The 23,697-nt window shown below is 43.6% G+C and overlaps 1 protein-coding gene across 1 annotated transcript in view; it reads left to right on the forward strand.

Moving 5' to 3' along the window:
• Positions 1-23,697, forward strand: part of LOC128690178 (cell adhesion molecule Dscam2-like) — a 485,658-nt gene that overhangs the window by 118,741 nt on the left and 343,220 nt on the right. The window contains exons 6-8 of the mRNA XM_070089455.1: positions 2,114-2,231; positions 20,668-20,848; positions 21,317-21,416. Coding sequence (XP_069945556.1) covers positions 2,114-2,231; positions 20,668-20,848; positions 21,317-21,416 — 399 coding nt within the window. The remainder of the gene's footprint in view (positions 1-2,113; positions 2,232-20,667; positions 20,849-21,316; positions 21,417-23,697) is intronic.

The following is a 23,697-nucleotide window of genomic DNA, read 5'->3' on the forward strand; positions in this document are numbered from 1 at the left end:
TACTCCTGGGATAAACCCACTTTGGCCTCTACCTTCCCAGGTTATAAGGAACATATTACAGAGTTTTTTTCTCGTAGTGTGGGTTAAGACGCTGGTGTTGGGCTTCGAACCGGGAGGACTGGGCGGATTTTTAAGAAACTTACCATCCTGTAGGCAGCTTAAGAAGAAAAACTTATTTTCCGATATTGTTACAGCCTTTACGAATCGCTGGTGTTAGAGAGCTCTTGAGTACCCGAGAGTTTTGTGTACTGCTCCATGAACCTGTATACAAACGCCTTACAACATTATAGAGGAGAGTTAAGCCAGGGAGGACATGATCACGACGTGCAAGATACTCAAGAGGACTCTCATTGGGGAGACAGAAAACGATTGTTTGAATGGAGGGGACAGGACACGAGGAAATTAATGAAACAAAGGAATGACATCACTTTAGGAAGTATATAATCCGTTTGTTGGAATGACCTAGATGAGGGAAAACTTGGAAACAGGTTTATTGCACTGTTTTAATAGTCATGATTGGTTCCTGTTTAACTTGGCAGTAAATAAGTAAACTTGTGTGAGTACGCAATTATGAGTTGCTTCCTAAGGCAAAAAAAGAGTCAAAGACAATCATTGCTTTACTCATGTAATTACTATAGGGAATATAAGTAACTACACACATACATAACGCAGTTAGAGAGAGAAAGAGAAGACCAGAATACATCTTCTGAGGGAAGCAACTCCTGACAGTGGATAAGGAAAATAAAGTATAAAATGGCACAGTACCCTGACTGGAACATTAAGGGTGATAATCTCAGGATGACTATCTCAGAGACAGTGTTTTCAAAGGCACATGCCGACCACATCACATCAGTAGCGTACACAAGGCTGCCAGATCTAAGAAATGCCTTCGGGAATCCAAACAAAGAGTGACACAAGACGCCGTGTACAGTATATATCAGACTAATGTAGAGTACACAACATCAGTGTTCAGGCAGCATCTGATGAGGTATGCATTTTAGCTTGAAACAGTGTACAGGTTTGCAACCAGAAAAGATTCATGGAACTCTGGAAGAACGGAGTTCAAGGAAATTATTACGACGATATACAAGTTACTAAGAGACTGAAGGGATGAGCAGGGAAAGACTGTTTCACAACAAAGGGATTGACACAACGGGAAATATAAGGAAGAGGTAAATTTAGATGAGCCACAGGAATGTTAAGAAATCTTTTTTCAGATCAAGGATGGTGAAAAGTGGAATAAGCTGAATGAGGAACTGGTGAAAGCAAAACCTGTACAGCTTGGAGAGTGAATATGATAGTGTTCCAATGATTGAAGGCAACAACGACGCTGGTTGATGTACGTGGTTTAGAAAACTGATAAGTTGAACAACGAAATACTTGTGCAACATTTTGGAATTTTTATTATGGAAACCTTTCGCCAGCCAGTGGCTTATCCCGTCCAATACAGAAAAAACAGTGGAATATGAGGAAAAGTTTGAGGTAATCAGTCCTTCAGCCTGGAGTCCATGTGTTTAGCCCACATCGACTGACGGACTTAACATATCAACTTCAGGCTGAGCGATTGATTACCTCAAACTCCTCATCATTCATCGTTCTTCTCTGTACTGGACTGTAGAAGTAACTGGTTGGCGAAACGTTTCCTCTATAAAGATTCCAAAATAAGAACATAAGAAAGGATGAACCCTGCAGTAGGCCTACTGGCCCACACTTGGCACGTCCTTATCAATCTCAAACCCACTAACAAAAATATTCGCCCAACCCATTATCAGTATAGCTCAAGGAATAATCTTTGATAACCCATTAACTCAAGTGCAAACCCCACTCATTCTTCAACGCTGTTTGATGTTAGGTTAAAAGATACAGCGAGTCAGGGACAGAGATTCGATCCTGACAACTCACTGGTGAGTATACACACGTACACACACTCTCTGTCTAGTAAATTATAAAGTGAGGATCTGAGTGACAAGACACGAGAATTGTCTCGTCTCCTCAAAGTATTGCCCTAAATCCTCAGTGTATATTTTCTTCGCTGTTCCTTCTCAAGTGATCTTACCTGGACAATTCTTATAAATCAGACTTCTCATAGGTTGTTTATCTTCCCGCTGGGCAGACCCAAGGAGTGAGTCAGCTCCGAGAATACCAGAGATGGAGTCTATAGTGAGAGTGCAGCGAGGTGCTACCGCCACCCTCCTCTGCCCTGCCCAGGGACACCCCACACCCACCATCACGTAAGTACCAGACCACACCATGAGAGGTCAACCCGTGCCACACCATACCATACTATCATATCATTTCATTATCTACCATATAATGCCTCACTATATCACTTCATTCAGTATCATCCTCTCCAGTACCAAAATCACACCTAGTAGCACTCGGTGAAGAGGCACGGCCAGGAGCTGAGTCTCGATCCCTGCAATCACAATTAGGTGAGTACTGCGTTATCTCTTGCAAACTGCCTGATTCAACAGTTCGATAGATCAAATTCTCATCTAGGTGGCCTGGTCACAGACCTGGCTCCGAGGTTCAGGATACCCTGAAGACCAGTGCCTCCAAGAAAATTTAGGGTAAAAATTAAAAAAATACTGCATTAAATAATTTAAAATCCAAGAGCTTTTTCGACATTCAAACAATTTTAGTAAACTAAAAATAAGATATTCATCCTTAAAAACAATTTTATAGATTCATATACATATATCATTAACAGAGCTGGGGCTCACCAGGACTCGATCCTGCATTACCATCTCCAGCCCTGTGAGAACTGAACAAAGTATGCATCCATCTATCCACTCGACCAACATTGCTTAAACACCAGGCGCTCAGCAGTACTGAGCGTGTTTTCCATGATGAAAGGACAAACGTGGTCGTGGAGCCTCAGACACTAATTTTAACCTCATCCTGTTTGGAGTACCAGCCTTCACGAGCAGACTATACAATAATGAAATCGACAAATAAGTGATTTTGAATTATACACACACACACACGCACACACACACGCACGCACACACACGCACACACACACACACACACACACACAATTGACAAGGTGGACAAAGACAGGATGTTCCAGAGATTGGACACAGTAACAAGGGGACACAGTTGGAAGCTGAAGACACAGATGAATCACAGGGATGTTAGGAAGTATTTCTTCAGCCACAGAGTAGTCAGTAAGTGGAATAGTTTGGGAAGCGATGTAGTGGAGGCAGGATCCATACATAGCTTTAAGCAGAGGTATGATAAAGCTCACGGCTCAGGGAGAGTGACCTAGTAGCGATCAGTGAAGAGGCGGGGCCAGGAGCTCGGACTCGACCCCCGCAACCTCAACTAGGTGAGTACACACACACACACACACACACACACACACACACACACGCACACACATGTACATACACACACACACACACGCACACACACACACTTCCCTCCTCACACACACCTTCCATTCATCTTCCCTTTCCTCCCCTGGCCTCCCCTAACCCCCCTCCCTCCCCACTCATTGTCCCTAGCCTTTTTCCCAGCATTCTCTCTCTCTCTCTCTATCTATCCCTCTCTCCGTCCCTCTCTCTCACACACAAGCTCCTTTCTGTGATAAAAAAAATGGGTAACCCAAGAGGGCGGAGACCCATGGGTCTGAAGGTCGAACTCAGGAGGGAGGAACCTGGGAGGAAAGACTGGGAGGTAGAGCTCACAAAATAATGGAGGAAGAGTGGGGAAGGAAGCTAGATGAACTCGGCAGGGTAATGGAGGAGAGGATGGCTGAAGAGAGCAGGAAGTGGGGACTACAAGTCTTTGCAGCAAAAGATAAGATTAAGTGCTTAGAAGAGGAGCTAAAAAAACTGAAACAGATTAGAGAGACAAATGACAGCACAGGAATGACATCAGGGACTTCTATACCAGTCACAGATGAGGGGGCTGTAGGGATTCAGGAAAAGATGAGTACAGGAAGACCAATCGTGAAGCCTGCAGTCAGTGCAGGAGACAAGACTTATGCAGAGACTCTAACAGTCAACTACAGTGGCAGGGAACAGCTGAGCAGGGAAGACAGTCCACTGAGCATAGGGGCTGCAGCAAGGGCAGGGGTTGAAGGCAGGAACGTCTCGATGGAAAGAGATGAAACACCTCAGAGGACACAAAGAGAGACACAGTGGGAGGAGGAGAGGGAGAGGTCAATGTTTGTCTACGGGCTCCAAGAAGTTGAAGGGGAAACCTATGATGAAAGAATCCAGGGGCAGAAGAAAGTGATCGAAGGTATCTTGAAAACAATAGGAGAGGGAGACATGACCCAGGTGGCAAATTTTCGGAGAATTGGGTGGTTTGCATGCAGAAGGAGATGGCCTGTCAAAGTAGTCCTCAAGGCAGAATCAGCTTGAACCAGGATCCTGCAGGAGAAAGCACAACTGAGGGACAATTCAGAGTACTGGAGTGTGTGCCTCGATCGCGACAGAACACAGGAGGAAAGGACGAGACTGAGAGAGAGGGTACAAAAATGAAAAGAGGAATGGGAGGCATCGATGAGGACGAGCAGAACCCAGACTTAAGTGGAAGGACAAATACACCCTACAGAGATGCCCACAGAAGGACTCCAACCACAACAACCCCAAAGCAACTGAACAACCTCAACCAAAACCCGCACACTGTTCCCTCTGCCCCCACCCCTCACCACAAACCCCACCCACACTGTGAAAACCCCAATGCAGCTGAACAATCTCAACCAACACCCACACACTGTTTCCCCTATCTCCCCCTCCACATCACAAACCCCACTGCCACAGCAGCTCCCTACAGGCACTCTGCCCTCACCCTCCCACCACAAATCCCACCCACACCACAAACCCCCATAACCCCCCAACCCCAATATTCTCCCAGGTCCACTGTGATAGACAAGAAGCTGATGGTGTGGTACACAAACGCAGATGGAATAGCAAATAAATTAGGAATGGCATGAAAGAATCAACGAGAAATCCCCAGACATCATAGCAATCACAGAAACGAAACTCACAGAGACAATAACAGACGCGGTCTTCCCACCGGGATATCAGATCCTGCGGAAAGATAGAAGGAACAGAGGGGGAGGAGGGGTTGCACTGCTCATAAAAAACCGATGGAGTTTCGAGAAAATGGAGGGCATGGACGAGATTGGAGAAAGGGACTACATAGCAGGCACAATTTAATCTGGGGAACATAAGGTAGTCATTGCTGTGATGTATAACCCACCACAGAACTGCAGGAGGCCAAGAAAGGAATATGATGAGAACAACAGAGTGATGGTGGACACACTGGCTGAGGTGGCACAAAGAGCTCAAACGTGCAGACCAAAGTTACTGGTTATGGGTGATTTCAATCACAGGAAGATTGATTGGGAAAACCTGGAGCCCCATGGGGTCCCTGAAACATGAAGAGCCAAGATGATGGATGTGGTACTGGAAAACCTCATGCATCAACACATCAGGGACACTACCAGAGAGCGGGGGGAGGATGAGCCAGCAAGACTGGACCTTGTGTTCACCCTGAGTAGCTCAGACATTGATGACATCACATATGAGAGGCCCCTCGTAGCTAGTGACCACGTAGTTCTGAGTTTTGATTACATAGTAGAGTTACAAGTGGAGAGGGCAAAAGAAGTCGAATGGTAAAAGACAAACTATAAAAGCAGGGATTACACAGTTATGAGGAACTTCCTGCGGGAGGTGCAGTGGGACAGAGAAATGGTAGGAAAGACAGTAAATGAAATGATGGAGTATGTAACAACAAAATGCAAGGAGACAGAGGAAAGGATTGTTCCCAGGGGCAACAGAAACAATGGGAAGACCAAAGAGAGTCCTTGGTTTACCAAAAGGTGCAGGGAGGCAAAAACTAAGTGCATTAGAGAATAGAAGAGGTATAGAAGACGAAGGACCCAGGAAAACAAGGATATCAGTCGAAGAGCCAGAAACGAATATGCACAGATAAGGAGGGAGGCCCATCGACAGTACGAAAATGACATAGCATCGAAAGCCAAGTCTGACCCGAAACTGCTGTTTAGCCACATTAGGAGAAAGACGACAGTCAAAGACCAGGTGATCAAGCTGAGGAAAGAAGGTGGGGAACTCACAAGAAACGATCAAGAGGTATGCTAGGAGCTCAACAGATTTAAGGAAGTATTCACAGTGGAGACAGGAAGGACTCCGGGAAGACAGGACAGAGGGGACACCAACAGGGAATAGACTAACTGGTGCTGGACGATATGCCCACAACTGAGGAGGTGAAGAAGCTGCTAAGTGACCTTGATGCCTCAAAGGCAATGGGACCGGACAACATTTCCCAGTGGGTCCTCAGGGAGGGAGCACATATACTGTGTGTGCCATTAACCACAATCTTCAACACATCCCTTGAAACTGGGCAACTACCTGAGGTATGGAAGACCGCAAATGTAGTTCCCATTTTTAAAAAAGGAGACGGAAAAAAGGCACTAAATTACAGACCAGTGTCACTGACCTGTATAGTATGTAAAGGCATGGAGAATATTATCAGAAGGAGAGTGGTGGAGCACTTGGAACGGAACAATATTATAAATGATAACCAGCACAGATTCATGGAAGGCAAATCCTGTGTCACAAACCTTCTAGAGTTCTATGACAAAGTTACAGAAGTGCGACACGAGAGAGAAGGGTGGGTTGATTGCATTTTCTTGGACTGCAAGAAGGCCTTCGACACAGTTCCTCACAAGAGACTAGTACAGAAACTTGAGGATCATGCGCGTATAACAGGAAGGGTACTGCAGTGGATAAAGGAATACCTGACAAGGAGGCAAGAACGAGTCATCGTACGGGATGAGGTATCACAGTGGGCACCTATGACGAGCGGGGTCCCACAGGGGTCGGTCCTAGGATCAATGCTACTTCAAGTATATGTGAATGATATGATGGAAGGGATAGACTCAGAGGTGTCCCTGTTCGCAGATGATCTGAAGTTAATGAGGAGAATTAAATCAGATGAGGACCAGGCAGGACTTCAAAGAGACCTGGACAGGCTGGACACGTGGTCCAGCAACTGGTTTCTTGAATTCAACCCAGCCAAGTGCAAAGTCATAAAGATCGGAAAAGGGCAAAGAAGACCACAGACAGAGTATAGACTAGGTGACCAAGGACTGCAAACCTCGCTCAAGGAGAAAGACCTTGGGGTGACCATAACACCGAGCATGTCTCCTGAGGCACACATCAACCAGATAACACCTGCAGCATACGGGCGCCTGGCAAACCTGAGAATAGCGTTCCGATACCTTAGTAAGGAATCGTTCAAGACACTGTACACTGTGCACATCAGGCCCATACTGGAGTATGCAGCTCCAGTTTGGAACCCACACCTGGTCAAACACGTCAAGAAATTAGAGAAAGTGCAAAGGTTTGCAACAAGGCTAGTTCCGGAGCTCAGGGGTATATCCTACGAAGAAAGGTTGAGGGAAATCGGACTGACGACATTGGAGGACAAGCGGGTCAGGGGAGACATGATGACATACAAAATACTGCGTGGAATAGATAAGGTAGATAGAGACAGGTTGTTCCAGAGAGGGAACACAGAAACAAGGGGTCACAATTGGAAGCTGAAGACTCAGACGAGTCAAAGGAATGTTAGGAAGTATTTATTCAGTTATAGAGTCGTCAGGAAGTGGAATAGCCTAACAAGTGATGTAGTGAAGACAGGAACCATACATAGCTTTAAGACGAGGTATGACAAAGCTCTGGAAGCAGAGAGAGAGAGAGAGATAGAGAGTGAGAGAGAGAGAAACGACCTAGTAGCGATCAGCGACAAGGCTGGGCCAGGAGCTGTGTCTCGTCCATTGCAACCACAATTAGGTAAGTACAATTTGCTGAGTACACATGCTCACACGCACACACACACGCACACGCACACACACACACACACACACACACACACACACACACACACACACACACACACACACACACACACACACACACACACACACACACACACACACACATATATATATATATATATATATATATATATATATATATATATATGCAAGACAAGCCCCTGAGGTTTAGCTGAAGGTTTCCACCCCTCCTTGGCTTGTCTTGCATTGTTGAGATCTCCTCATATATATATATATATATATATATATATATATATATATATATATATATATATATATATATATATATATATATATATATATATATATATATATATATATATATATATATATATATATGTATATATATATGTATATATATATATATATATATATATATATATATATATATATATATATATATATATATATATATATATATATATATATATATACATATATATATATATATATATATAATATATATATATATATATATATATATATATATATATATATATATATATATATATATATATATATATATATATATATATATATATATATATATATATATATATATGTATCTCTTAAATCTTCTGTGCCATATTATGTAATAAAATATTCCTATTGGTAAAAAAAATAGTTTAAAAGTTGGGGTGGTAGGGGAAGTGGAATATTCAAACGGCTTCAGGAAGAAATCCAAGTATTCTTCCTTGAAGCCTTTTTATCCACTTCTCCGAGGCTATGGGTCCCACAATTTACACCAGAGGTGGACCCCATCATATATGTATATATATATATATGAGGAATTGTTAAATGTTGATGAAGATAGGGAAGCTGTGATTTCGTGTATAGGACAAGGAGGAATAACATCTCATACGAGTGAGGACGAGCCAGTTGTGAGTGTGGGGTGCGTTCGTGAGGCAGTAGGTAAAATAAAAGGGGGTAAAGAAAGAAATGGTAAAAGCAGGTGGAGATATAGTTTGGGAATGGTTGGTGTTTTTATTTAATAAGTATGTAGAAGAGGGTAAGGTACCTAGGGACTGGCAGAGAGCATGCATATTTCCTTTGTATAAAGGGAAAGGGTACAAAAGAGAGTGCAAAATTTATAGGGGAATAAGTCTGTTGAGTATACCTGGTAAATTGTATGGTAGAGTTATTATTGAAAGAATTTCGAGTAAGAAGGAGAGCAGGATACCAGGCGAACAAGGAGGCTTTAGGAAGAGTAGGGGGTGTGGAAACCAAGTGTTTGCAGATAAGGGTAAAGAGGTTTTTGTGACATTCATGGATTTGGAAAAGGCGTAATGATAGGGTGGATAGCGAAGCAACGTGGCAGATGTTGCAAATGTATGGAATAGGAGGTAAGTTACTGAAAGGAGTGAAGAGATTTTACGAAGATAATGAGGCTGAGGTTAGAGTATGTAGGAGAGAGGAAGATTATTTCCCAGTAAAAGTAGGCTTTAGACAAGGATGTGTGATGTCACCATGGTTGCTCAACATATTATAGATGAGGTTGTAAGAGAAGTGAATGCTCAAGTGTTGGCAAGAGGTGTGGGGTTAGAAGATAAAGAATCTAACACAAAATCGGAGTTGTCACAGTTCATCTTTGCTGATGACACTGTGCTGTATGGGAGATTCTGAAGAGAAGTTGCAGAGGTTGGTGGATGAATTTGGTAGAGTATGTAAAAGAAGATAATTAAAAGTGTATATGGGAAAGAGTAAGGTGATGAGGATAACAAAAATATTAGGTAACGAAAGACTGGATATCAGATTGGAGGGACAGAGTATGGAGGAGGTGAATGTAATCAGATATTTAGAAGTGGACGTGTCAGCAGATGGGTCTATGAAAAATGAGGTGAATCACAATATTGATGAGAGGGGAAAAGGTGAGTGGTATACTTAAGTGTCTGTGGAGAGACAAAAAACTTTGTCCATGGAAGCAAAGAGGGAAACTTAGCATACCTTTGGCTAATCTTTTCATTATATCACTACAAACTGGCTTAGTGCCTGACAAGTGGAAAATGGCAAATATAATACCTATTTACAAGATAGGTGACAGGTCCTTAGCTTCGAACTATAGACCAATAAGCCTTACCTCAATAGTTGGTAAATTTATGGAATTAATTATTACTGAAGCAATTCGTAGCCATCTTGAAAGGCATAAATTGATTAATGAATCTCAACACGGTTTTACATAGGGGCGTTTCTGTCTTACGAATTTACTAACTTTTTTCACTAAGGTATTTGAGGAGGTAGATCATGGTACTGAATATAATATTGTGTATATGGATTTCAATAAGGCTTTCGATAGAGTTCCACATCAGAGGCTGTTGAGAAAACTAAAGGCACACAGAATAGGAGGAGAAATGTTTTACTGGGTAGAGGCATGGTTGGCAAATAGGCAGCAGAGAGTTTGCATAAATGGGGAGAAATCAGAATGGGGACACGTCGTAAACGGTGTTCCACAGGGGTCAGTGTTGAACCCTTTGTTGCTCACAATTTACATAATCGACATAGGTGAGGAAATAAATAGCGACATAAGCAAATTTCTGATGACACCGAAACTGGCTGTCCTATTCATTCTAATGAGGACATTAGGGCACTCCAGGATGATTTGAACAGACTGATGCAATGGTCGGAGAAGTGGCAGATACAGTTTAATATAGACAAATGGAAAGTTTTAAATGTTGGATAGGAAAATAACCATGCGACATATAAACTCAATAATGTAGATCTTAATATTACGGATTGTGAAAAGGATTTAGGCGTTCTGGTTAGCAGTAATCTGAAACCAAGACAACAGTGCATAAGTTTTCGCAATAAAGCAAAGAAAATCCTTGGCTTCATATCAAGAAGTATAAATAATAGAAGTCCTCAGGTTGTTCTTCAACTCTATATATCCTTGGTTAGGCCTCATTTAGATTATGCTGCACAGTTTTGGTCACCGTATTACAGAATGAATATAAATGCTCTGGAGAACCTACAAAGGAGGATGACAGAGTTGATTCCATGTATCAGAAATCTTCCCTATGAGGATAGACTGAGGGCCCTGAATCTGCACTCTGTAGAAAGGCGTAGAATTAGGGGGAATATGATTGAGGTGTATAAATGGAAAACAGGAATTAACAAAGGGGATGTAAATAGCGTGCTAAAAATATTTAGCCAAGACATGACATGCAGCAATGGTTTTAAATTAGAAAAATTCAGATTCAGGAAGGATATAAGAAAGGACTAGTTTGGTAATAGAGTTGTGGATGAGTGGAACAAACTCCCGAGTACCGTCATAGAAGCTAAGACGTTGTGAAGTTTTAAAAATAGGTTGGATAAATACATGAGTGGGTGTGGGTGGGTGTGAGTTGGACTTGACTAGCTTGTGCTACTAGGTCAGATGCCGTGCTTCACCCTTAAGTAAATGTGACTGACCTGACTAGGTTAAGGACTCAGTTCACACACTCAGTTCACGGAGTTCACTACCTTATCACAAGATAGGCAGATGGCTTCTGCCGATAAGAAGAGGCCACGATGCTCCATGAACACGACGGAGGACTCGGATTTGGAAATGTGGGGCGCAATTCTAGCGAAGAAGTTGCGAGACCACTCCGTGTCATCAGAGGAAGAGGAAGAACCTGCTCACATTGTAGCTGATCTGACAGTTCCAACCATGGAGCCAGCGAATATGGAAACAGGGGAGGAAATAAACACCCCAAGAAGAAGCGCCGTCCGTCCAAGGAGCAGGCAAACCAGCTCAACCGACCTGGCAAATTCAAGGTGAAGTCTTACGGGGACCACAGAACCCACTATGGCGTTGTTCCATACCTGGAATCACCACACAACCTGAAGTTCAAGATATGGTTCAAATTGAGGGAAGAACCAATATTGACTCCTCTCAACAAGGAAATGTACACCACCTTGAAGAGAGTCATGGAGACAGATCGCTCATTCACCCTGGAGGAACTGGACTCTTGGCAGAAGATCACCAAAGGTGTAGTGATGCGATACCCGCTGATGATGCCCATCGAGGCAGTAGCAGCACCCCAGTGTGGTGTCAGCTCAACGTCTCAAGGCAAAGACGGCAGGCAACGCACCAACCCGACAGGTCCTCATTCTGCATGTAGGACCACTGCCATCCCAGCTGGACCTCGGTTCTTGGGGCAGGTACGATGTCAGGACCTTCACAGCAGAACCAGTTCGCTGTTTCAAGTGTCAGCGTTATGGACACCTGGGTGCATTCTGTCCGAACAGAGTAATCTGCGGTGTCTCCAGCCAGCACCACCCTACAGAGGAATGCATCACCAAGCTGAAAAATGCATCGCCACCCACTCCACAATGCCCGAACTGCAGGCAGAAACACCATGCCTGGAATCCTCGATGCCCCGAGAGGCTCGCCAGAATTCAAGGAGTCTGGAAGACGCCAAAAACTCGGCAACGGGCTACGACGGATCATCACTCTCAGCAAACGATGGGTGCAGAGAATCCTGCCATACCGCAGATCTCTCAGCAGCTAACCCAAGTCAATGCTCAGGAATTTCCAACCCTCGAAGCCTCAACCAGGCGTCAAGGTCAAGAACCTCCTGCACCCCTACCTCAACGAAGATACAGAAACAAGAGGAACAGGAGGTGTCAACAGGGTACATCTAGCACGACAACGCAGGCACTCCTTACCCGGCACAGGCGCTTTGCAGGCTCAACTGGCACCTCACCAGCAGATCCCGGCTACCCAACCTGGTATACAGCAACAGACCACGGTGCATACAAGAAATCCAACCCTCAGCAATCCCTACGGACCACAACAGCCCAGATAATATCCACTGTTTCGAACCCAACCCCAAAGCAGGCCCTCACCAGGGAGGATCTCGTAGCACTCATCAAGGTGTTCATGGATCTTATTTGCAACACAATCAACTCCACGGAACAACAGAGCGTATTCCGGCAGATGGTCAGTACGCTCCTGAGAGTGTGCTTACTGACCAAGGAGGAGACAGTGGATGCCATGAATTTGCAGGTTCTCAGAGCGGGCAGGACTCAGTCTCCAGCTCAGGAAACAACAGCGATGGAATAACCTCGGTACGAAATCACACCCTCAAGGTCCTACAATAGAACATTCAGGGCCTGAGGGGCAAACAGCACCTCTTGCTGGAGGCAGTAATTCGGGATCGGGTTGACATCGTCTTGCTACAAGAAACTCTGACTGTCCCGACTATGTGCCCAAGACTACCCAGTTTTGCTGGGTATTTTCGGCACATGGACCCGGGCGTTCACTGCAGAGGCACAGCTGTATTTGTATCCAATACGAGGTTATAACCAACCCTGTGGACTGTGGGGAGGATGTCGAGGTACAGGCCATCCTTGCACACATACCTGGGGCGCCCATTACCATCTATAACATTTACAAGAACCCAAGACACACCCTCGACATTGTAGAGCTCCTCGCTATGCACGCACTGAGTGTATTATTGTGGGTGGAGATTTCAACGCACATCACCCAATGCTGCACTCTCACTCAGCAACCAATGCTGCTGGCAGACACATAGCAATGCTTTTACACGATATTCCAGAGGTAAAGTTGCTAAACAATGGAGACCCCACACACCTGTTGGGTGGCTGCCTCGACCTTACCATCGGGTCAAGACAACTCGCAGCAGGAGCCACATGGGAAGCTCATCCTCACCTTGTCAGTGACCACTTTGCAGTGATCACCACCTTCAACATCAACAGCCCTCCCACAGTTGTGCTGCCTCCTAGATGGGACGTAAAGAGGGCCAACTGGAAGGTGTTCCAGGATTATCTTCATGACTGGTGGTCCACATACTTTCTATCTGAAGACTGTGATACGGCTGAAGAGGAGCTAATCACTGTTCTCATCCAGGCAGCAGAGTGCGCAATTCCAAAGAATTCCGCAGGACGCACTCACAAAACAGACTAGTGGTTCTACAACGACAAGGTGCGGGAGCAGAACCACCGCATCAACTCTTTTAGGAAGCATACAGGCGTAACCCTACAGCAGAGAACAGGAATACTCTGAGAGCAATTGTGCAGCATGCCCGCAGAGTCTCTCTCAGAGTAAAAACTGAGAAATGGCTGGAGTGGTGCTCAACATTCGGGCATCACATCACCTTATCTGAGATATGGGGCAAGCTCAACATAGCAACTGGAATTGCAAGCCGAGGCCACCAGCACACCCGAACCCATCCCAGGAAGCTGAGAAACTAGTGGAGCTTTTCACTTCCAGGGGGAGTCTCCACTCAGCTCCCACAGGACATCCGGAATATACAGACGGATCTTCTGCCACAGCGCCAGCTAACGATACAAGCTGCATGTGAGTCTGAAGATGTGACTGATGAAGACCTCACGGACTTGGAACTCCGACGTGCCATTAAGAACACAGGTGACACTGCCCCGGGCATCGATGGTGTTACGTACTCCATGACTGCACGGGCTGGGCAGAGTGGATGGGAGGCCATACTAGACGTCATTAACAAGTCGTGGAGGGCCAGGACGGTCCCAGCAGCTTGGAAGAAAGCTACCATCGTACCAGTTCCAAAGCCCAAGGACCCAGGCAGTATGAGACCCATATCGCTGACCAGCTGCTTAGCCAAGACTGCTGCGAGGATGGTGTTAAACCGCCTCCTATGGAAACTTGGACCCCTTCATCATCACATATTTGGCTTCACCAAAGGAGTGGGTACAGCAGAGTGCATAACCACTCTACTAAGCCAGATTGCTGATAGTAACAAAAAACCTAGTATCGTCGTCTACCTCGACCTTGAAAAGGCATTTGAGCTAGCCAGCCCCACAGCAATTCTGGCAATACTAGCTCGGAAGGGAATCAAAGGACGCCTCCTGGCCTGGATAGAGTCCTACCTTAGGGACAGGCAGGCCTGTGTCAGCTTTCAGGGACACTACTCTTCCTTTAAAACCCTGGAAAACGGTACGCCACAAGGAGGTGTGCTCAGTCCTACCCTGTTTAACATCCTTATGCAGGAACTTGTGAGCCTTCCCTTTCATAGTGGTACACAGCTCCTCAGCTATGCTGATGATCTTGCACCAGTAGTGAATGGGAAAGGCAATTTAGAGCGACAGGCTCAGAGAGCTTTGGACCTAATTACGCTGTCTTGCAAGGAACTAGGCCTCAAGATCTCTGCCGAGAAATCTCTTGCAATGATGTTCAAGAGACCAGTTCCTGTGAATAGATTACGTATTCAGGATATAGAACTTGAGTGGACAGGCTTCTTCCTGTACTTGGGAATCTACATTGATAAAAAGCTGACCTTTCAGAAACAGGCCGAGTATGTCAGGTCACGTGCTCTACTCAGACTCAACGCCATGAGAGCCATGACGAGGCACCGTGCAGGGGCAAGCAAAGATGTACTTCGCTTGTACTATATACAAGCTAAACGCTCGCCCATTGACTACGTTGCACCGGCGTTAGCTCATCTCTTCCCGCAGAGCGGGCAAAGGGTGGAGGTCGTACAAAACCAGGCGATAAGAACTATGCTTTGGGCCCCCATCTGGACCAACACAGTATGTCTCAGATCTGAGGCCCGGCTTCCTTCCCTGGCTGACAGAGTAAGATACATAAACGCCTGCAAAGTAGCCACGATTCTGCACCGGCAGCAAGGTACCCCACTAAGGAGACGGATATTGACAACCATGACACAAGATCCCACACTCTTCACGGACTACTCCTGGATTCGTTCGTTTTGTGCTGCTGGGCGGAAGCTGCTGACACCCTCTATACAACTACTCCTTGAGAAGAATTGTGACCTTCCTGTTGCTGGGTACCATCCACCACCTCCCTGGCGCCCAGATCCAGCCGATGTTTGCATCATGCAGCTACCCATCTCTAAGCGTCTCTGCAGTCAAGACACCCTCAGCAATCATGCTGAGACAAGCATGGCACTGGCAGAGGGAGGCACATGTGCAGTGTATTTCACAGATGGTTCTGTCGACCCTGACAGGAAGAGAGCAGCAGCTGGACTGTACCACAATGGTCACACACAAGGCTGGCGACTCCCTGACCACTGCACGATCCTTCAAGCTGAGCTGGTGGCGATTCAGCAGGCATTGTCACATGCCCTACGACATCGACTCCGACCTGTCATACATGTTGATTCCACCTCTGCAATCAATGCCCTCTCCCATCCTCAACCACAGGACAATGTTTACCTCATCACATCGATCCTGAGCATAATGACATCCTTAGAAGTTCAGGGTAACAGATCGACATTGAACTGGATCCCTAGCCATGCTGGCATCCGGGAAAATGAGGCGGCGGATGATGCAGCCAAGGCAGCAACAGACTATCCACATGTTGGGATTACTGTCCCCATCAGCCTACGACAGACCAAACTGGTGGCCGCCAGAGCCATGAAACTTATGGCAGAGGTCTTAGGTGACACCCCATCTCAACAGTGGTAACGAGCAGCGACTCAGGGAGAACCCCCTCCATATGATAGAAGCTGGTCCAGAGCGCAGTGTACCGCCATCCATCGGCTTTGTTTGGGCTTTCCCACAGCCAAGATGCTGGTAGACAAGGCTGAGGAAGAGATGTGCCAGTACTGCCAGCACGTTGTCCAGCGGCCCCTAACACACTATCTTCTGGAGTGCGAAGTTACTGAGACACTTCGCAGGCACTAGGAGTGATATTCCCTCCCGAAGAGGACCCAGAGATGACTGCGGCCACACTAGTGTACCATGGAGTCAACGAACCAGACAAGCTGTTACCCGTGATAACGACATATCCTCCTCCTCGCTAGTGTCCATAGTTAGGAGTACATATGGTGTTGTCGCTTACGAGATGCACCAGTTGAACTGATCAGAAGAGTACTTGAGCAGCATACGTCGCATCATTGTAGAAACCTTTCTCCCTCGGGAGCCAGGGACGGGTCATCGCAAAATTGAGACCCGTGCCAGGACTACGGTCTTGGCGAACATTATACATACATACATGACTAGGTTAAGGCACTGACTTAAGCCGGTGGGAGATTTGTACCTGCCCTGCATGGACCAGTAGGCCTGCTGCAGTGTTCCTTCTTTTCCATGTTCTTACGTTCTTATGCATGAGAGTATAGTCATACCAACGCTCTTATATGGATGTGGAACATGGGTAGTGAATGTTGCAACAAAGGGAAGGCTGGAGGCAGTGGAGATGTACTAAGGGCAATGTGTGATGTAAATATTATGCAGAGAATTCGAAGTGTGAAAATTAAGAGGTGTGGAGTTACTAAAAGTATTAGGGGATTGTTGAAGTGTTTTGGCCATTTAGAGAGAATGGAACAAAGTAGAATGACTTGGAGAGTGTATAAATCTGTACTGGAATTAATAGCACCATGAGAAGTACAGTGCCAGCGCTTTAAAGGAGGGGTTTGGGATGTTGGTAGTTTGGAGGGGTATGTTATATATCTTTATATATGCTTCTAGACTGTTGTACCTGGGCGCCTCTGCGAAGACAGTGATTATGTATGAGTGAGGTGAAAGTGTTGAATGATGATGAAAATATTTTCTTTTTGGGGATTTTCTTTCTTTTTGCGTCACCCTGCCTCGGTGGGAGACGGCCGACTTATTGAATATAAATATATATATATATATATATATATATATATATATATATATATATATATATATATATATATATATATATATATATATATATATATATATATATATATATATATGTCGTGCCGAATAGGCAGAACTTGCGATCTTGGCTTAAATAGCAACGCTCATCTTGCCATATAGGACAAGTGAAAATTTGTGTATGCAATAATTTCGCCAAAATCATTCTGCACCTAACGGAAAAAATATATTTCACTGTCTGTTTAGTATTAAATTATTGTAAACAAATCTAAAATATATTTAGTAGGGTTAGGCTAAAATAAATTGTTTTTGTTATAATAAGGTTAGGTAAGTTTTCTAAGTTCCTTTTGGTGCAAAATTATACATTTTTACTCCAACATTAATGAAAAAAATATATCTGTAAACGTATAAGAGAAAATTTTAGAAAGAACTTAATTTTAAATCAGTTTTTGCTAATTGACCAGTTTTACATATTCGGCACGACATATATATATATATATATATATATATATATATATATATATATATATATATATATATATATATATATATATATATATATATATATATATATATATATGCAAAACAACCACTGTGAAAGAATAGAGAAATTCCAAGCGCTTTCGTGACTACTCACATTATCAAGTTATAGTTAAAAATTTCCATATAGACTCAATGGTGCCCAATTTTTCTGTTCAAGTAAGTCACATTACGTTAATAAATGTGTGACGATGGTCGCGCCTTCAAACACAGGGTGAGTCTGCATAGTAACTAACGTAGTAACAGTAATAACCTTAAAAAGAATTACTCTCATAAACTGCAAGAACGAATCAGAGTCAGTGAACCTCTTCCAGAAATCACTCAATTAATTTCCCAAATAATGATCACATCTGAAATAATCTGTGATTAAAGTAAATTTGCGACTTATTTTAAAATAAGTTGTAATCATAGGCATGGCAAAACGAAACTGAATATACCGAAAGATTAATGTTCAGTCACATTAACTAATATGCATAGATAAGCATTAACACCGAAAGCGTTTTATTTACTTAATTTTAATATGATGTTTGTGGCTACAGTTCAGCAGAGAGAACCTAAATATTTATTTCAATATTTGCGACTAGCAATCATGAAACTGTTAAGTCAGAGCATAACTATTTGCATCTTTGAAAAAGTTTGTTCATATATGTATGTGCCGCCAGTGAATGTGAACATATCTGTGACAAACTTAGGCTTAATATGTGTCGGGACGGCTTATACATAATTTCATGTAAATCTCTCTGACAGCATCGATGGCATGCAAATCAGTGTGTTCTATTTGATAGATTTTATTTGAGTCTTGTAGTGAATCTTCAAATGAATTACGAAATATTCTTATGTCCTGCCTATGCTTTTGGAAATCTCAAAAAAAAAAAAAAATCTTGAAGTCACTGCAGGAGCTTTAATGTTCCAATATATTTCTACAGGGATTCGCGAATTCATTTTATTGTTGAAGGAGAGTTCTTTTGAGTAGAGAAAGAGTGGAAAATTACCTTTGTGACTTGCTTCACAAACATTTTTATATTTTCCCTCAAAAACTTACAGCTCAGCATACATGTCTTAAACCAGCTTCCCTTTACCCAGCATCCTTAGAACCAAATTATTCAAATGTTTTCTTACGTCGCTCAAGAAAGCCAATTCTTAAATTCATTCACGGACATAAAATGCTTTTTGATCACTTCCTTTCTCAGTGTGACAGATAACATTGCAAAACCCAGAACAAAAACATCCTGACTTTATCATCGTAAAGTGCATCCTGATAATATGAATACGTCTCATATAAAAACGTAGAAACCGGCAATGTTTCAGGCCATGATGCCTGATAAAATTCACGCAACTATACAAACTCTACTTCCCCAAAAATGTTCTTTGCATCGTCGGTTGTCGCACACTTTTTAGTTTGTCCCAACCCAGTTTAAGCTTGCTCTCAGTTTCACATATCTTTATGAATATATTTCTCTGCAGTAGTAGTGACTTTCATACTCTACAATGCGCACAATTCCCTCGTAATTTCAAAATTAGAATCTATGCCCCATATAAAAATAATAAGCTATACTGTGTTTACAATGTCGTTGCTCTCTTCTAGTGATACTGGGAAATGCTACTATGCATTGCCTTTTCAATCAATAGGATCCAGTTAGTCTCCCATGTCTTCAAGGCGACTGGTGATAGTAGGTGCAGATAAATTTACATTCCTGATACAAGGAATCTTGTCCTCTCCCTCTGCACATCTTCACAAGCTTCCCACCAGTGAGGGATCTGCCGCTTCCAGCAATGTATTAAGGAAAGTGTTAGTTGGTCTGCACTCAATATAAATTTTCACCAATACTCCTTTTAAAGATATTTTATTTTTGAGACATAAATCTTTTGAATGACCTGATCTTGTTATTTGTTGAGAAGCTCTTGCGACATGATTCATAGTGCATCTTCTATGAAGCAGATGATTTTGTTGCAGACATCTTAATAGCAGCTTTATAGGCACATTAACACTCTCCCAACCTACGCTGTGACTCCCTACATTCACTCTACCCTCTCCAGTCATAATTTAGAAAAACACTATACATAACACTTAAATTAAGTACTATAGCTGTGAGAGTAACAACATGATGTAATCATGTTAATTTATACAACCTCTGACTGATGACTCATGTGCATCCTTAACTCTGAATGTCATAATTGTTAGTATTGTGCCAAAACATAAATAATACGCGTGTAGGAGACTGATACTTGTGACGACGTTCTGGTTCAACTTAGACCATTGACTAGTCTTGTCCAGGTCGTGCGGCTTATTTGTGTATAGTTCTGGTCACGGTACTGTGTCTTTTAATTCCTTATTTGGCCAAATTTCAGTTAATTTGGTAATATGTAGCCACATATAAATTTAAGACAACAATCCCTCTTGTTATTATAAGTTTATTCAATTTTTACATTTAATACGTGTACCTTATTCAGTGTTGAATTTTCCTCAAAAATGTTGTCCTGACTTACTGATTTAGGCATTATGCAGTAATAGATCATTATTTTTGTAATAGGCTAAGAGGGCCGCATGAAACTTACTGAGTGTTGTCTGTGACTTTCGGTCCTCCAGTTGTGATCCCTGAAATTTTTGAGGATTCGGTGAAATATGAGTCAGCCAGTCCCGGTTTCTTTCGAGTAACAGTGAAGGATTTCGGTGTATGATTTTTCACCAGGTGGTACCAGCAAGGAAGTGGCGTGGACATCCCCCTTGGCGTTGCTGGTGCTGCTGGTGGACGTCAGACGTCCAGGATGAAGGTGTCTGGTCCCGTCTTCACCTTGATGGCCACTGAGGACATCGACGCCGGCACTTACCGCTGCTACGCCAACAACACCGAAGGCGTCGCTGTTTTACAAGTAGGTTGGGGTCGCTCTTTCACAAGTAAATTGGCGTCGCTGTTTTACACGTAGGTTGTCGTCACAGGTTTATTAATGGTCCAGGACGGTCCCCGAAACGACATCAAACTTTCATTTCCATGAGAACATAAGAAAAGAGGAACACTGCGGTAGGCCTACTGGCCCATACTGGGCAGGTCTTTCTCAAACCCAAACCCATTATCCTTTAAACCTCCTACAACTCTTCCTACATTCATTCCCTGATCTTCCTGGTGTTTCACCCTCCGAAGGTAATCACGCACTCGTGTTCCCTTAATTATCTTCTACAGGCTGTTCTTCAACTACCTACAACTCCAGTACACCTAACCTCTCTTCATATACTCCGCCTTCACATGATACAAATAGAATCCACATTCTATAGGATGTTCTTCAACCCACCTACGACTCCAGTTCGTTCCCTGACGTCTCTTTGCTTCTCCCAATCCTCAGGTGGAGCTGGAAGTCCTGTCTGCACTCTCAGTTCGAGTCACGCCTCCGTCGTTAGTAGTAGACGCGGGGGCTGCTGCCCACTTCACCTGTGTTATCTCAGGTGAGTGATAACCTCTATTATCTCAGGTGAGTGATAACCTCTATTATCTCAGGTGAGTGATAATCTACGTTATCTCAGGTGAGTGATAACCTATGTTATCTCAGACGAGTGATAACCTATGTTATCGCAGGTGAGTGATAACCTATGTTACCTCAAGTGACTGTCCTCTATGTTATCTCAAGTGATTGTCCTATATGTTATCTCAGGTGATTGTCCAATATGTTATCTCAAGTGACTGTCCTCTGTGTTATCTCAGGTGATTGTCCTCTGTGTTATCTCAGGTGATTGTCCTCTGTGTTATCTCAGGTGATTGTCCTCTGTGTTACCTCAGGTGATTGTCCTATATGTTATCTCAGGTGATTATCCTCTGTGTTATCTCAGGTGATTGTCCTCTGTGTTATCTCAGGTGATTGCCCTCTATGTTATCTCCAGTGATTGTCCTCTATGTTATCTCAGGTGATTGTCCTCTATGTTATCTCAGGTGATTGTCCAATATGTTATCTCGGGTGATTGTACTTTGTGTTATCTCAGGTGATTGTCGTCTGCGTTATCTCAGGTGGTTGTCCTATATGTTATCTCAGGTGATTGTCCTCCGTGATATCTCAGGTGATTGCCCTCTGTGTTATCTCAGGTGATTGCCCTATATGTTATCTCAGGTGATTGTCGTCTGTTATCGCAGGTGATTATCCTGTGTTATCTCAGGTGATTGTCCTCTGTGTTATCTCAGGTGATTGTCCTTTGTGTTACCTCAGGTGATTGTCCTATATGTTATCTCAGGTGATTATCCTCTGTGTTATCTCAGGTGATTGTCCTCTGTGTTATCTCAGGTGATTGCCCTCTATGTTATCTCCAGTGATTGTCCTCTATGTTATCTCAGGTGATTGTCCTCTATGTTATCTCAGGTGATTGTCCAATATGTTATCTCGGGTGATTGTACTTTGTGTTATCTCAGGTGATTGTCGTCTGCGTTATCTCAGGTGGTTGTCCTATATGTTATCTCAGGTGATTGTCCTCCGTGATATCTCAGGTGATTGCCCTCTGTGTTATCTCAGGTGATTGCCCTATATGTTATCTCAGGTGATTGTCGTCTGTTATCGCAGGTGATTATCCTGTGTTATCTCAGGTGATTGTCGTCTGCGTTATCTCAGGTGATTGTCCTATATGTTCTCAGGTGATTGTCCTCCGTGTTATCTCAGGTGATTGTCCTCTGTGTTATCTCAGGTGATTGTCCTATATGTTATCTCAGGTGATTGTCCTCTGTGTTATCTCAGGTGATTGTCCTGTGTTATCTCAGGTGATTGCCCAATATGTTATGTCAGGTGATTGTCCTCTGTGTTATCTCAGGTGATTCTCCTCTGTGTTATCTCAGGTGATTGTTCTCTGTGTTATCTCAGGTGATTGTCCTATATGTTATCTCAGGTGATTGTCCTCTGTGTTATCTCAGGTGATTGTCCTGTGTTATCTCGGGTGATTGTCCAATATGTTATGTCAGTGATTGTCCTCTGTGTTATCTCAGGTGATTCTCCTTTGTGTTATCTCAGGTGATTGTTCTCTGTGTTACCTCAGGTGACAGTTCTCTGTGTTATCTCAGGTAATTGTCCCCTGTGTTATCTTAGGTGATTGTCCTATACGTTATCTCAGGTGTTTGTTCTATATGTTATCTCACGTGATTCTCCTCCGTGTTATCTCAGGTGATTGTTCTCTGTGTTATCTCAGGTGATTGTCCTATATGTTATTTCGGATGATTGTCCTCTGTGTTATCTCAGTCAAGGAGCAGCGAAGCTAGGGACTAAAAGGTGATGAGGAATATTGGGCCATTTTATCCTCAGGAGTTCAATTTAGGCAGGAGATGAACAGGGGAGAGTGTGATGCTGGCGAGGAGGAGATGATGTTGAGAAAAGATGGTGCCGAGAGTGAGTTAGAGATGATACAGATGGTGTCGAGAGTCAATCAGAGATGATACAGATGGTGTTGAGAATGATTTAGGGACGATACAGATAGTGTTGAGAGTGAGCTAGGGACGATGCAGTTGGTATTAACAGTTAGAGATGATACAGAAGGCGATGAGAGTGAGTTACTGATGATACAGATGGTGTTGAGAGTGAGTTACTGATGATACAGATGGTGTTGAGAGTGAGTTACTGATGATACAGATGGTGCTGAGAGTGAGTTAGGGACGATACAGATGATGTTGAGAGTGAGTTACTGATGATACAGATGGTGTTGAGAGTGATTTACTGATGATACAGATGGTGTTGAGAGTGAGTTAGGGACGAACAGA

Source organism: Cherax quadricarinatus, chromosome 2, assembly GCF_038502225.1.
Source record: "Cherax quadricarinatus isolate ZL_2023a chromosome 2, ASM3850222v1, whole genome shotgun sequence".
NCBI lineage: Eukaryota > Metazoa > Arthropoda > Malacostraca > Decapoda > Parastacidae > Cherax > Cherax quadricarinatus.